The 13,621-nt window shown below is 43.7% G+C and overlaps 1 protein-coding gene across 3 annotated transcripts in view; it reads right to left on the minus strand.

Moving 5' to 3' along the window:
- Positions 1–13,621, minus strand: part of USP20 (ubiquitin specific peptidase 20) — a 48,480-nt gene that overhangs the window by 19,724 nt on the left and 15,135 nt on the right. For 2 of the 3 annotated variants that reach the window (XM_030207847.1, XM_030207848.1), the window contains exons 10-20: positions 13,226–13,580; positions 12,988–13,125; positions 12,763–12,872; positions 11,898–12,070; positions 10,750–10,844; positions 9,205–9,238; positions 8,912–8,957; positions 8,134–8,314; positions 7,829–7,955; positions 7,574–7,743; positions 7,289–7,370 (exon numbers count right to left, since the gene is read on the minus strand). In XM_030207847.1, the coding sequence (XP_030063707.1) occupies positions 7,289–7,370; positions 7,574–7,743; positions 7,829–7,955; positions 8,134–8,314; positions 8,912–8,957; positions 9,205–9,238; positions 10,750–10,844; positions 11,898–12,070; positions 12,763–12,872; positions 12,988–13,125; positions 13,226–13,580 (1,511 nt within the window). The remainder of the gene's footprint in view (positions 1–7,288; positions 7,371–7,573; positions 7,744–7,828; positions 7,956–8,133; positions 8,315–8,911; positions 8,958–9,204; positions 9,239–10,749; positions 10,845–11,897; positions 12,071–12,762; positions 12,873–12,987; positions 13,126–13,225; positions 13,581–13,621) is intronic. The other variant, XM_030207849.1, reaches the window with a different exon arrangement.

A 13,621-nucleotide genomic window follows, 5' to 3' on the forward strand; every position in this document is an offset into this window, starting at 1 on the left:
CAAGTCAGGAGCAGACAGTTTCCTGTCAGTGGTCCACTGCTTATGGAGAAAGCTAATCAGCTAGCTGAAAGTCTTGGACTAACTGAATTCAAAGGCACTGTTGGATGGTTGGAAAGATGGAAGGAGAGGAACAGCAAAAAATTCAAGAAACAGCATGGTGAGAAACAAGACGCTGATGACTTTGGTACTGAAAATTGGGTTGTTTCAGTTCTTCCTACCATCTTGAACGAGTTTGCACCTCGTGACATTTTCAATGCTGACGAAAACGGTCTCCACTAGCAAGCGATTCCTGATGGAACACTTGCATTCAAACAAGCCGAAACTACAGGAGGTAAAACGTCGAAGGACCGACAGACGATCTTCCTTTGCTGCAATATGGATAGGAGTGAGAAGTTGGAACCACTCATCATTGGAAAGAGCAAACAGCCCCGTTGCTTCAAGAATGTTAAGCGACTTCCTGTGTCATACGAGGCTAACGCAAATTCATGGATGATTGGGGAAATTTGGAAGCAGTGGCTAAAGAAGTTAGACACTAGAATGCGGGCACAAAAGCATCAGATTTTGTTGCTTTGTGATAATTGAGCTGCACACAGTGATTATGTCAGGGTTTCTAACATCAAGGTAGTCTTCCTGCTACCAAACACCACCTCTCTGATCCAACCTATGGATCAGGGCATAATAGCCAATTTCAACAACATTATCGGGTCGAGCTACGTCATCTGCTGAGCGTTATGGATGACCAGACTGGCAAGGATAAACGTGCTGTTGAACTGGCTCGTAATCTATCACTGTTGGATTCCCTACATATGCAGAAAGAAGCCTGGAATCATGTTACACAGGCAACCATTGTGAACTGCTACAAGCGGGCAAGCTTGGTTAGGGATGTGGAGAGGGACGAAACAGATGCAGCTGTTGCAAACGCGTCAGATGAACATCCTATTGACATCCCAGCCTGTGTTACTGAAGAGAAGTTTCATCACTACGTAGCTGTTGATTACGATCTACAAACAGCTGACGACAGCACTGATGTCCAGATATGTGCCTACACGAAGGCAACTGCTGATGATGAAACAGATGATGAAATGAGCAGCGAGGCACATGCTGACGAAATTCAACAACCTCCTGTCACTTTTGCAAGAGCGCTGAAGAATCTCAACACTGTGCGGGCCCTATCTGGAGGCCACTGGATGTCAGTGCTATGACAGTTTTTACCGTCTGGCAGACGCAGTCTATGGAACTCACAGACACAAGAGTGTACAGAGGACTGTGACTGATTACTTCAATTAAGCCTAACGTCAGTTAATGGAGACTGTATACTGTACGTATAATAAACAGTACTGTACATATGTTTATCAGAAGTCAAGCTTCTTTGGGTCACAACGGTTAAGTGCACGCTCCGGTTAACTGCATGTATTTCTTTGGTCCCAGACCCTTGCACTTAAGCGGATTGCACTGTATATATATAAAGTAACAGGCTAGGATGGAGAAGGGGTAATGCAGCACTTTCTATAAACAAAAAGCCCTATTATCAGGCTGTTACCCCTTCCTCCCTTATTTCAATGCCACTCTTTTTCATACAGAGAGCTCTTCACCAGTTTTGTGTTTAGTTCTTTACCAACCACCACTGGTCTCTCAGGATTCTACTGATACACTAAGCTTATTTTTGGCCAATTTCTCTCTTAATTCAGGCTCTCTTGTGATCCTAAGTTGTTAATATACACCTGGATGGTCCTCGCTCCTCTGCAGAAGCATCCTTTATTAAATCAGTCTGCTTTTAGAATTGGATCTCATCCCCTTGAGTGCTCCCACCTACGTGGAAGGCCATTATTTGGACTTCATGGCCTTCAGGATGTGTGCATTCACTGTTTCTTCCTTCCATATAACTCCTCGCTCCTGAACTGATCATTTCCTACTTTCTTTCTCTATCCACTTGCAGTCTGTTATTGCTCTACCTTTGCAGAACTCTTTGGTCACCCATTCCTGGTGTTCTTTCTATCAAGACATTTTTAGCTCTAGAATTAGTGATCTTCCTTGTCTTTTGATGAAAAGTTATCAACATGGACTTCCTACCTTCTTTCTCTTCTTGATGTTTTAATCCCTTAGGAATTCAGGTTGGCATCTTTACAGTGCTCAAACCCATGGTTTACACATACTCTTATCCGGAACAGAGGCACATATGTAATGCTGTTCATCACTTGGGAAAGGATAAACTGCTTTCAAACTGTTCATATTATAGTTTGAAATGATCAGTTTACAAGACCTTAATTAGACAAGCCAAGGATTATTCTTCTTCGCATCTTATGTCAAAGGAAAATTCCCTGCATCAACTATTTCACCTCGTAGAGAGACTTAGTCCACTGAATTGTTTGCAAGATTTCCCTCTTACTATTTCAGCTGATCATTATGCTACATTTCTTCTGGATAGAATTGTATATTTTCTGGGTTCCACTGCTATGGTTCCTAACACTTTCCCTGCACTGCTCTGGAACTGACCCCCATCAACTAATGGTTCTGAATCTTTAATTCTGGGTAGTAGCTATTTGTCCTCATTTTCTTCCCTGTCATTACTTAGTGCTGTTCCTGCTCATTTGTTTAAGTCATGTCAGGAAGCTCTCTTATTAAACCACGGTTGAAGAAGCCTAATTTAAATCCATCGGCACCTGAAAAACTTACAGACCTATTTCAAACATATAATTTCTTGCGAAAGTTACCAAGAAAGCAGTAGCACAGCAGACTGTTCCATTTCTAGAGAAGTGCAACTGTTTTCATCCCCATCAGTCAAGCTTTAGTCAATCCCATAGCACAAAAACCTCTTTGATGGTACTGTTAAATGAAGCCATTACGCATCTGCAAGCAGATAGGGATGTCTTGCTTTTACAGTTTGATCTCTCATCAGTGTTTGACACTACTGATCATTCTCTTCTCTTATCCCATCTGTGTCAGATTGGCTTTCAGGGTACAGCTTTGAATTGGTTTAGGTCTTATTTTTCTATTAACTACTGTGTTACGGTTTCATCCAGTCTTCCCTTAAGCTATGGCATCCCCCAGGGTTCGATTTTGGCCCCTACTCTATTCAACATTTTTATTGCTCCACTTGCCTCACTTATTCAAAGTCTGGGGGTCCGTCTGTATCTGAATGAAAAAGACAATCATATTCTGGTTGCTCATGACTCCTGGGATAATACTTTTCAATCTCATCTTACGCTTACATTGGACTAGATTGCACATTGGCTTCCTGCAAACAAGCTAATTCTCAACTATTCCAAATCTGAGGCTCTCTAGGTAAGAGACCTCGCCCATTTTCTTTACAGATTAAGAGTTGCTGCATCGCGGTCAAAGCATCACATCATTGGGAGTCGTATTTGATCGTGACCTTAGTTTTGCTCCATTCATCTCCATGATAGTGAAGAAAAGTTATTTTATTTTTCTCTTAGGCGCATTAGGTCTCTGAGACTGTAGGCTCTTCTTACCCTCCTTGTGCATTCAATGATCCTCAATCACCAAGGCTACTGTAATTTATTACTTGAAGGCTTTCCATTATATCAACTGAAGCATTTACAACTTGTGCAAAATACTGCAGCCTGTTTGCTTTTTAATACTAAATGGGAGGATCACATGTGAAACTCCACTGGCTTCCTGTTTCAGCTAAAGTTCACGATTCTTATTCTTGCACATGTAGCTTTACTTGCTGGCACACCATATTATCCTGATTCATTTACTATTCCCTATACTCTTTCGGAGACTCTCAGATCTTCCCAGGTTAACCGACTATTCCACCTCCTAAACAACTGTGCCTTGCCTTATCTCCCAACTCCACCCTTTGTTGCTCTGCTCCCATATTGTGGAACTCTCTCCCCCTGATTTGCATTGATGACAAAAATAAGAAAACTCGTCCAACACAGTTGCTATACAATGAATAAAGTATCAAAGCTTATACAAAAACAATAATGGAAAATTCCTTCAATTATTTTTCAGATTTTATTCCCCCCCCCCCCCCCCCACGCCCTCCTACCTATAGCCTTCCCCCACCCTCTATATATATTGTACAGAAATATTATTTATTCAATGTACAGATCATTTTGTTTTAACCATTCCCAATAACACTGTCCCATAACCCCTATAGAATACACAAAAACCCTTTACCACAAGTCACCTATAATCATAAAACACTCCCCCCAAACCCATCCAACCAAAGCCATTTTCAAAATAAATTATCATGGAAACAGAAGAGAGGGCTTGTGTTCTTATGCCCCCCCCCCCAAGAAAACCAACATTTCCATTACCTCCTCCCCCTCAGAGCCCCATATTCCTGTCCTAATCTCAACTCATACCCCTCCTCCTACCCAAACCTCCCCCTTCTCACCATCTTTTAATATTCAAAAACCCACGTCTACTGTCCATCCTTTATCGTATCACTAGTCAACTTATAAGTGCCTAGGTAGTACCCCCCCCCCCCCCCCCCCCCAAAAAAAAAAAAAAAAAAAATTTCAGAATTTGCCTTCAAGTCTAGGGGATATTGCTTGTATATAGTCTTCCCGAATATCCAAAAAACATTTACGACATTTATGTAGACCATTTCACCCCTTTAAGTTCCATCAAACAGACTGTGAAACCTATTTCTCCATTCCCAAAAGGAAGGCAGAGAAGACTGTGTCCAATTTTTGAGAATACCTTTCAAAGCAACCACTCTAGATATTTGAACCAGCAATCTATGATTCTTTCCCGTCACTCCCAATTCATTATCAAACCCTAGAGCTGACAGCTGATATTTTGTCCTAGTATCCCATTAAGGAAATGAACAATGGTACCCCAAAAAGCTAATTTGAAGGCATTTCAAGGGACACGTACACCCGACACTGAGGAGATGCTACACATATCCCATCCTATATGACCTAGCCGGGGATATGTATGCTCTATGCAAAACCCTATACCAACATTTTTGATATTTCACACTATGCAAAACTTGATGAATTTAATTATGGTCAGGGTTCTGTTTACTTGTACAATTTATTAAATAGTTCTACTTCCCATTTGACATCTAGAATTAGGGATAATAATCTTCTTGTGTACCTGACCGTTATATATGTAACATCTAAACGTAATCATGAATGATCATATTCCTATCAGGCAACTTGTCTTTGGAACTCTTTACCACCAGAGTTAAGATTAGAAAGTTCTTATGGTTTATTCCATAAGAACCTTAAAACATTCTTTTTATTTATTTATTTATAAGAAGTCTTTATTGAAATAAAGAGAATGCAATGAACAAAGGATACTGCATAAGATGATAAGACACAATTGTACAAGATAATAGAGACCGTACAACTCCAGCATCTCTCACAGAAAGATACCCTGCACCATTTTAACAAGAATACTATTTCCAATTCGATCAACAACTCAAACATAGACTCCAAGTTTATTAATAGTTTTATGAAATTAAACGTTTCCCCCCTCTTCACCCCCCAATCCCACTCCAAATACAAAACTCTCCCTCCCCTACTCACCCTACCCCTTCCCTATTTACAATGTCTTAAGAAGGGCTCCCATATTGCTTCCCACTTCGCCTCCGTGTGACCTCGCACCGCCCGAAGTCTCTCCATTTCACGTATGAACCATAATTTGTTCAACCATCTCGGCAGAGGAGGGACTTTCATAGATTTCGAATAGGTTGCAAGCACAACGCGCGCTGCCACCATTGCCTGCCTGGTTAGTAAGGCCTGAGACTGAGTCAATCCCGGTGGTTTTTTTTGCAAATATGAAAAACTCTGGAGACCACTTAATAGGCCTTTTAAACCATGTCTGCAATCTGTATTGTATTGCTTTCCAGTAGGCTCTAATTTTAAAACAAGACCACCAAATATGGCCCATCTTGCCCTTTTGACCACAGCCACACCAGAACAGTGGTGAAACTCCAGGAAACATATGACGTAATCTAGCCGGAGTTAAATACCACCGGTAAAGCACTTTAATTACATTCTCCTGAAACGGAACTCTTGGACTAATTGTTCTCAGAAAAGTGACCAATCCCCCTCCCCAATAGTAACCCCCAGTTCCTGCTGCCACCGCTCCCTGTGTCCTTGATTAAGGCCCAACTGCTCACGCATAAAGGAATACAAACAGGTAATAAGGCCCCTAGTGGTTTTGGAATCCTCACAGAGGTCCTCAAGGAACGTATTGTCTCGCACTATGATGGAATGGATCTCCCTAGAGCTAAGAAAATGTCTCAATTGAAAATAAGCAAACAACTCATTGGGTAAGATAGGATACTGTTGATGAAGAGAATCAAATGAAAGCAACCGACCATCGTCAAATAGCTGTAAGGCCAAGACAAATGGTACATTAGTCTACAGGGAAGATGTCCCAGCCTTCCATCTCTCCTCCACAAAGTTCGTTTTAATACAGGATCCAGAAGGAATAGTCCAGGATAAAAGGTAGGTAACCACAAAACTAAGACAGATTGATCTTGAGTTCCTAGTACCGAAGCCCAGCTCATATCCCCTTCCTAACCTCTCCCCCACCTAGCTCTCGATCTAAAGTACCCAAGAATAAATTAACACCCAAATTACCCAGAGTAATATAAAGAAAACAACAGCATGATGAGATAGGGCACTCATGAGAAGTCTCCCTCCTACTGGAAGTTTAAAAAGGCTTGAAAACCAAGCTTTCGTAGGCTGCATTTAATAATGGAATGCTCTTGCTGTGACTTGTCCTCTATTTTTCATAGTATGATGGTATGTCGTCTTTCCGGATAATTATGTCCTATTCCATTTGTACTGTCTGCTTATTTGCTTTGTTTTTTGTTTTGTGTTCTGTTAAGAAGCAGAATTGGACACCACCCCTGACATTTTTAATGAACAGCAGTCTACCAAAATAAATGCATACATACTTACATCCTCTAGCTAATTTTACAAGCATCTATTTGAGCACACAGCATGCTGTTCTACACACTCAATGCACTTATAAAATTACCCCCTTTCCACCATTACCAGCACTCAGAATTTTGCTTGAGCTCCACTTCTTGAATGAGGCCCAGTAATGCCTTCCCTGGCCAGCATGCTGAGCCTGTCATTGCTTCAATGCCATCAAACGCAAGGGCATCAATCTGTGTCATCCATGTCCCTCCTTCATGGGAGATCCCAGAAGGCCGAGATGGGAGACAGCCGAGGGTAACATTGCTTTCAGTACTAGATTTTCTCTATTTGTGAATCTCTTGTGTTCAACATCCTGCCTACAGAACCAACCAGCTGGGTTTATTTAAGTGAATGCTAAGGGGGAGGCACCTTCCTACCTGTTGTACAGGTATTCCCACACATTCTGAGGCACTATTACCACCAGATCATCGATATAATGGTATTTATTGGGTGGGATTCCTGCACAAAAAGGAAAAAGAGGGGATATACTTTTATATATTTCACCCAGTGACACTTAAGTATGTATTAAGGAAATAATTGCTAGTCCTGAATTTATTTGCACGACTTAAGGGTACATGCATAAAAGCCCTGTATCCCACAATGGTCCTCTTAATACATGCTATGCTATAAATCCACTGTCTCCCCTCCCCCCCTTTACATACCTCCGTGAGCACAGAGAAAGCTGCGGTTGGTGATAGGCCCAGGCTCTGCAAAACTGTTGAATTTATTGAGCCATTCACGAGAGATGTAGAACTGCAGCAGGCTGGTCTCCTTCATGGCTGCCAGGGCCACGACCTTCTGCCTCTCACGCACTGCCTCTTCATTGCTTTTCCTGGGCCAGACCACAGAAAAGAAATGACCATCAGTCAGGAATACTGGCCCCAATTCCTCTCACCCTCCTCCACTTTCTTCCCTACCTATAGAAGAGAACATAGGCTTCTGCATTCTGCACCACCATCTCATGGACCTCTGTCACATACTGATCGTCAAATTCATACCACTGACCACTGATAACATTCTGGCAGTAAGCAATGTAATGGCCACCTGAAACAGGAGAAAGGAGAGAGGCCTCAGGCTTACAAGAACAGGACTAAACATTGAGGGACAGAGAGGGAAGGAAAGGCAGTGCAGTGGGGTGGAAGAAGGAAAAGCTAGAAGCAGAGCCAAAGCCGTGAGCTTATTTCTACTCTTAATCGGAGGGGGTCTACTAGTGCACACTTACTACCCGCAGTTCCATGATGGCAAATAACAGCAAGGAGATCATAGGTAGTGATCTGCGATGTGCACTCCTTGGCCAGAAACGGTCGGAGGTCAAGACCTTCCAGTGGGAAGGAGACATGGCTGTTGATTTTGAAGGAGTACATCACTTCATGACGGAAGCGTTTCAAATGGATACAGAGAATCTGAGAAAAGAACAGGACAAGATAATGTGTATTCATCAACACCTACACAGTCACGATTAGGAGTAGAGAAAGGCTACCAAAACAGTGCAAGGTCTGTACCCAAAGCATTGAGATTTAAGGAGATACACAACAGGGACATTCAAACCACTCAACAGTCTCTAGCCAATGCGAAATGGGAAAGAAAGTTCTAGAAGAGGAGCCAAAGTTCAGGACTAATGTCGGGTAGAGTGAGGAGGAGTCCGAGGACTACTATTCGTTTTTCTGTGAAAAACTTGTTCCTGCCACTGCATGGAAAAGCCTCCTAGTGAAGATGGTGGAGGAGACAAAATATGACAGGTTGCAAGACAGCAAAAGATAAGTCCTCGTTCTTTGCAAAGAAATGAAAGGAAACAGAGAGGTCAACTGGCAATTTTGGCATTGCATAAGGATGTAACTTGAGGAGTGTAAGAACCATCAAGCCACTGCCCATCAACATCATATGCTTTCTTGCTATATTTGCCAAACATTCAGCAGTAATAAATCACAAACAAAATAGTTGCCACCTCCTCAAGAGGCTGCAGCTTTAGTACAGGGGGGGGAGGGGAGTTAGCTACCTACCTCAGGTAAGCAAAGTACCTTACAGTACTTCACACCATTGCGTAGTCTAGGAGGAAAAAAAAGAGAGGCACGGTTAAATCAATGACACACAGGTCACTCCTGATCTCTCCTGACACTTTTGCAGGATATGACTGAGGATCTAAGGGTCAGTCCCTAACTCCCCCATCGCTGCACAGAATATGACACGAGTTCCTCCATCTTTACAGACAGACATAGCAGCTTGGGATGAACTCAAACCCTGATCTCACAGAAAGCAATGACAGGCAGAAGCTGTTCAATGGGAAGTAACTCACTTCTTGCAGCGCTCACAGCTGTACATGTTATCTCCTGCAAAACAAATAACAGACGTGACATTATGGAAAAAGAGGCGAGAGAATGTGTTCTTACATCAAGCTTTTAAGCTGCAGAGACACCTCTTTATATTTCTTTATGAACAAGAGGGAGGTGGGGGTATTGGTGCTGCCCCAGACACCATCAGATGGAGGAAATGGGTTAGGCCACAGGCTGCAAAGGCAATGTTCAGAGCCCAGGGCTAACTGGAAGTCCTATTTCCATCTAGAAGCCAGACTTAAGCTCACATTAACCAGATACAGGGGACAGCCATGGTCTGTGGGAGTTGGCTGGACCGAGCTGTCCACGCTCTCATTACCTCTCGCCTGGACTACTGCAACTTACTCCTCACCGGCCTCCCACTTAGCCATCTATCCCCCCTTCAATCTGTTCAGAACTCTGCTGCACGTCTCATATTCCGCCAGAACAGATATACTCATATCACCCCTCTCCTCAGGTCACTTCACTGGCTTCCGATCAGATACCGCATTCAATTCAAGCTTCTCCTTCTTACCTACAAATGCACTCAGTCTGCTGCCCCTCACTATCTTTCTACCCTCATCTCCCCTTACGTTCCCGCCTGTAACCTCCGTTCACAGGATAAATCCCTCCTCTTAGTACCCATCTCCACCACCGCCAACTCCAGGCTCCGCTCATTCTGCCTCGCCTCACCCTAGGCTTGGAACAACCTTCCTGAGCCCTTACGCCAAGCCCCCTCCCTGCCCGTCTTCAAGTCTTTGCTTAAAGCCCACCTCTTCAATGCTGCATTTGGCACCTAACCCTTACCGTTCAGTGAATCCAGACTGCCCCAATTTGACTGCCCCTATCGGACCGACCGTTCACTTGTCTATTAGATTGTAAGCTCTTTGAGCAGGGACTGTCTCTCTTTGTTAAATTGTACAGCGCTGCGTAACCCTAGTAGCGCTCTAGAAATGTTAAGTAGTAGTAGTAGTAGGTACAGTGCTGGCCCTATCACAAGGTGGACCAGGCAGCTGCTTAAGGTTGCAGGGGCCAAATCACAATGCTGGCATAGCAGTCAAAGGCAGCCCTTTAAAGCAGCCTTCAGCAGCAGGCCTTTGAGAATCTGCAGACTCACTCAACACCTGCTGCATCCTTGGCTCTGGTGGCAGAAGCAGCAATGAAAGAAAATGCAGGTCAGGGTTTGAAGGAAAGGAGAAATGCTGGACATGGAGTAGTGAGAGAAGGGAAGAGAAGATGCTGGGCTGTAGGTGAGGTGGGGGGTGTCTGGCCGATGGTTCACCTAGGATATAACACAGCCCCAGACCACATATACTGTACAAATAGAAGAAAAATTCTAAGGTAGCTGTGAACAAAGGCTCATGGCTCATGCTGAAGAAGCATAAGGGCAAGTTCTGACTGAACCAAAATCCCAAAGGGAGAAGGAAATCAAAACAACCCCCCCCCCTCCCTCAAATAAATAAAACAGCAGAAAGGAGCTAGGCAGGAATGCAGGGTATTATCTATGTAAATGAGGGGAGAGGACTCACCCTTCAGCTCATCAGCAGCAAAGAATGCTGCGAGACAGTCCTGCAGCGTCACGACAGGCCCCCAAAACCAGGTGGGAATACACGACACTACAAACCTGGCAAAAACAAACAAACAGATAAGTAGATAGACAGTGTCCTGTGGGGTCCACAGACTGTCGCCCCTTGCATTCCAGCTGCGCCTCACATTTGTGTCTCACACGTGAGCAGCAAAGGATCCCCTCAGACACACAAACATCTAGAATAAATTAAAAGCTCAACAAGATAAAACTGAATTATTATGACTGCAGAGACCATCAGTTTCAGGTTGTGCACCTGGAAGGTCAGCTCATATCCCCTGTGGATGAAATAAAGGTAATTTTGAATGCCTCCCTCTCCCTTACCTCCAATAAACAAGTTTTACCAGTGTGGAAGAAATGTCAGTTTCATCTGTGGAATGCTGTTATTTGTATTCTTATTTTGAACAGGCTGAACTGGTCTCACTGGTGTATGACTGGGTTATTGCACATCTGGAATACTGCAGTATGTTGCACATGGGTTACCTTGGTACCATCTGTGAAATTACAATTGCTTCAAAATATGGCTGCCAGAATGCTTACTGGCCCTCAGTTATACACATCTTACACTAGGACTGAAGGAAGGAACTTCACTGGTTGCCAATAAAATGGAGCACAGTATTCAAGATTTGAACTTTGATTTTTAACCTTGTGAATGGACTAGCTCCAGGTGGTCTTGCAGGTTGTGTTAATTTATACATACCGGGGTAAATATTATTATGTTCATCTTACCAGGGCCTGTTGGAGATTGCTAGCGATATTCTTTTGGCAGAACCAAAAAAATGAAAAACATGCAATCTCAGTCTTATGGGACAATCTGCCTGGGGGATTAGGAAAGCATATAAGTTTAACGTGTTTTTGTGGAAAATGTAAAACTTGGTTATTTAGAGTAGCACATGCGAAAGGTAGGGGATGCTGGGATAGTAAAGGCTATGGAGAGTTTCCATTTCTATACTGTATATTTTTTGGATGTGTAAACTTATGAAATATTATATGACTTAACAGTATAACAACAGATAAATATTTACACTCAACAGCAATAGACAAGAAAGGCTCTAGTGTTCCCCAATTATACCAGGACTCCCAGACATTCACCTTCGAATGTACTCCATGATGAAGGCAATCCAACCTTGAGTGGCATAGCCATCACCACATGTGCCCACCTTAGCTGGCATATTTTGATGGATGGTAGAATGAAGTTTTGCCAAATCTTCCTTGCCAGGGATGGGCAGAGACAGATCCTGAAATGTCTCCACCATGGTGGACACCTGCAAGAGAAAAGGAGAGAAAAAAAAAAAAAAGACATTAACATGTCATATACAGAAAGCAAGCACCACTCTCCATTCCCTCCAATGAGCAGCTATTGGTCCCCCCCCCCCAAATCAAAGGTCTCATTTCAGTCCCAACCCCCTGTACTAAAAGGAGGCACCCTTACTTCCTTCTGTTCCCAGCTTCCCCTTGAGCTCCTGGTACCAACCACCTCCACTTTGCACAGCAGGTCTCCTCTGTCACCACCCTCTCACTAATCGGGGCTTAGATCCTCAAATACAAGCTACGAAAATTCACTAGGGCAACAATGTGTTGCTCTAAGTTCCAGAAGCAGATAAGATTTCCAGGGCCATGTGATCTACCTCATTTTCCTTCCCTATGTGGCTTTATCCTCAGTTTTCTATAGCTCAGTAATCACATATACACATTTTATAAAAGGTATTAGCAGAGATAAAAAAAATCTGTTGACAATGTAACTTTCTCTTTTTCAGGGTTCATGAATTTTTGGCTTGTGGTCTGCTTGTCATGCTAGGGGCAGGGTTCTTTCTTGCTGGCTCCTCAGTGTTAAATTTAGTTTCATATTTTCCTCAAAAGTGTGTCCAGCTGCTCCATGATCCCAGAAAACATCCCTCAAATCACTAGAAAGAGAAAAAAAAAGCTCTCTCTATCTGGAGCTGCAACACAGACGCACCCGGTCACAAGTCAGGCACTGCACCAAGCTCAGGATGGAGCCATCAAAGATGTCAGAAATGACACTGCGATAACGGACCTCCTTCTTTTTTCCACCTGTCTGCACATGGGCTGCAAGCAACAGACAAACATTCATCAGCCAAGAGCACAAGAGACCAGACGCAAAATACCAGAAAACTAGCCCAAGCAGGCTGATTCTGTGCCCCCCCCCCCCCCCCCATTGTACCTTTCTTAAGGACATAGGATGGGCCAGAGCGGAAAGGACTGGAGCGAGTAAGGCTGCTAGAGAGCTTTGGATGTGTTTCTTGGTGAACTGGGCTGCAGGGCCGAGAGGAGCAACGCACATATGCATCATTATCTGGTTCTGAGAAAGAAAAGCATAGGGCAGAGTCTGAAAATGGACCCTAGACACATATCCCTTCTCATATCCACACAGAAATGAGTTCCCCTCTCCAGCTCAGCACCTGCTGTCATGGCCGTGTCAACATCTGCATCCTCATCAACCTGTTTTGAGTTTGTGCGCCGATGCCCACAGGCCAGCTTCCGGTCCTTTAACTTTTCCTTCTGTGAGATGCCCCTCCCAGCCTCCTCATGAATCAGCAACTCCATCTCTGCAACAGAGCCTCTGCGCAGAACCCCCTCACTGTCTCCCCTGTCACTACTTGAGTCACAGGAGAGGAACTCTTCCTCTGAGGGGCTGCGATCACCCTCATGTTTCTCCTCCATGTCGCTGGATTCAATGCTGGTCTCAGTCACTACTGGCTCTTTTAGCTCCTCATGCAGCTGATCCATCAGGCAGCGAAGGAACTCCTGAGTGTCCTGCAGACAAGGGAAATCCAGCAACTGCTTTAATGCCCATT

The sequence above is a fragment of the Microcaecilia unicolor genome, chromosome 6, assembly GCF_901765095.1.
Source record: "Microcaecilia unicolor chromosome 6, aMicUni1.1, whole genome shotgun sequence".
In the NCBI taxonomy this organism is placed as follows: Eukaryota; Metazoa; Chordata; class Amphibia; order Gymnophiona; family Siphonopidae; genus Microcaecilia; species Microcaecilia unicolor.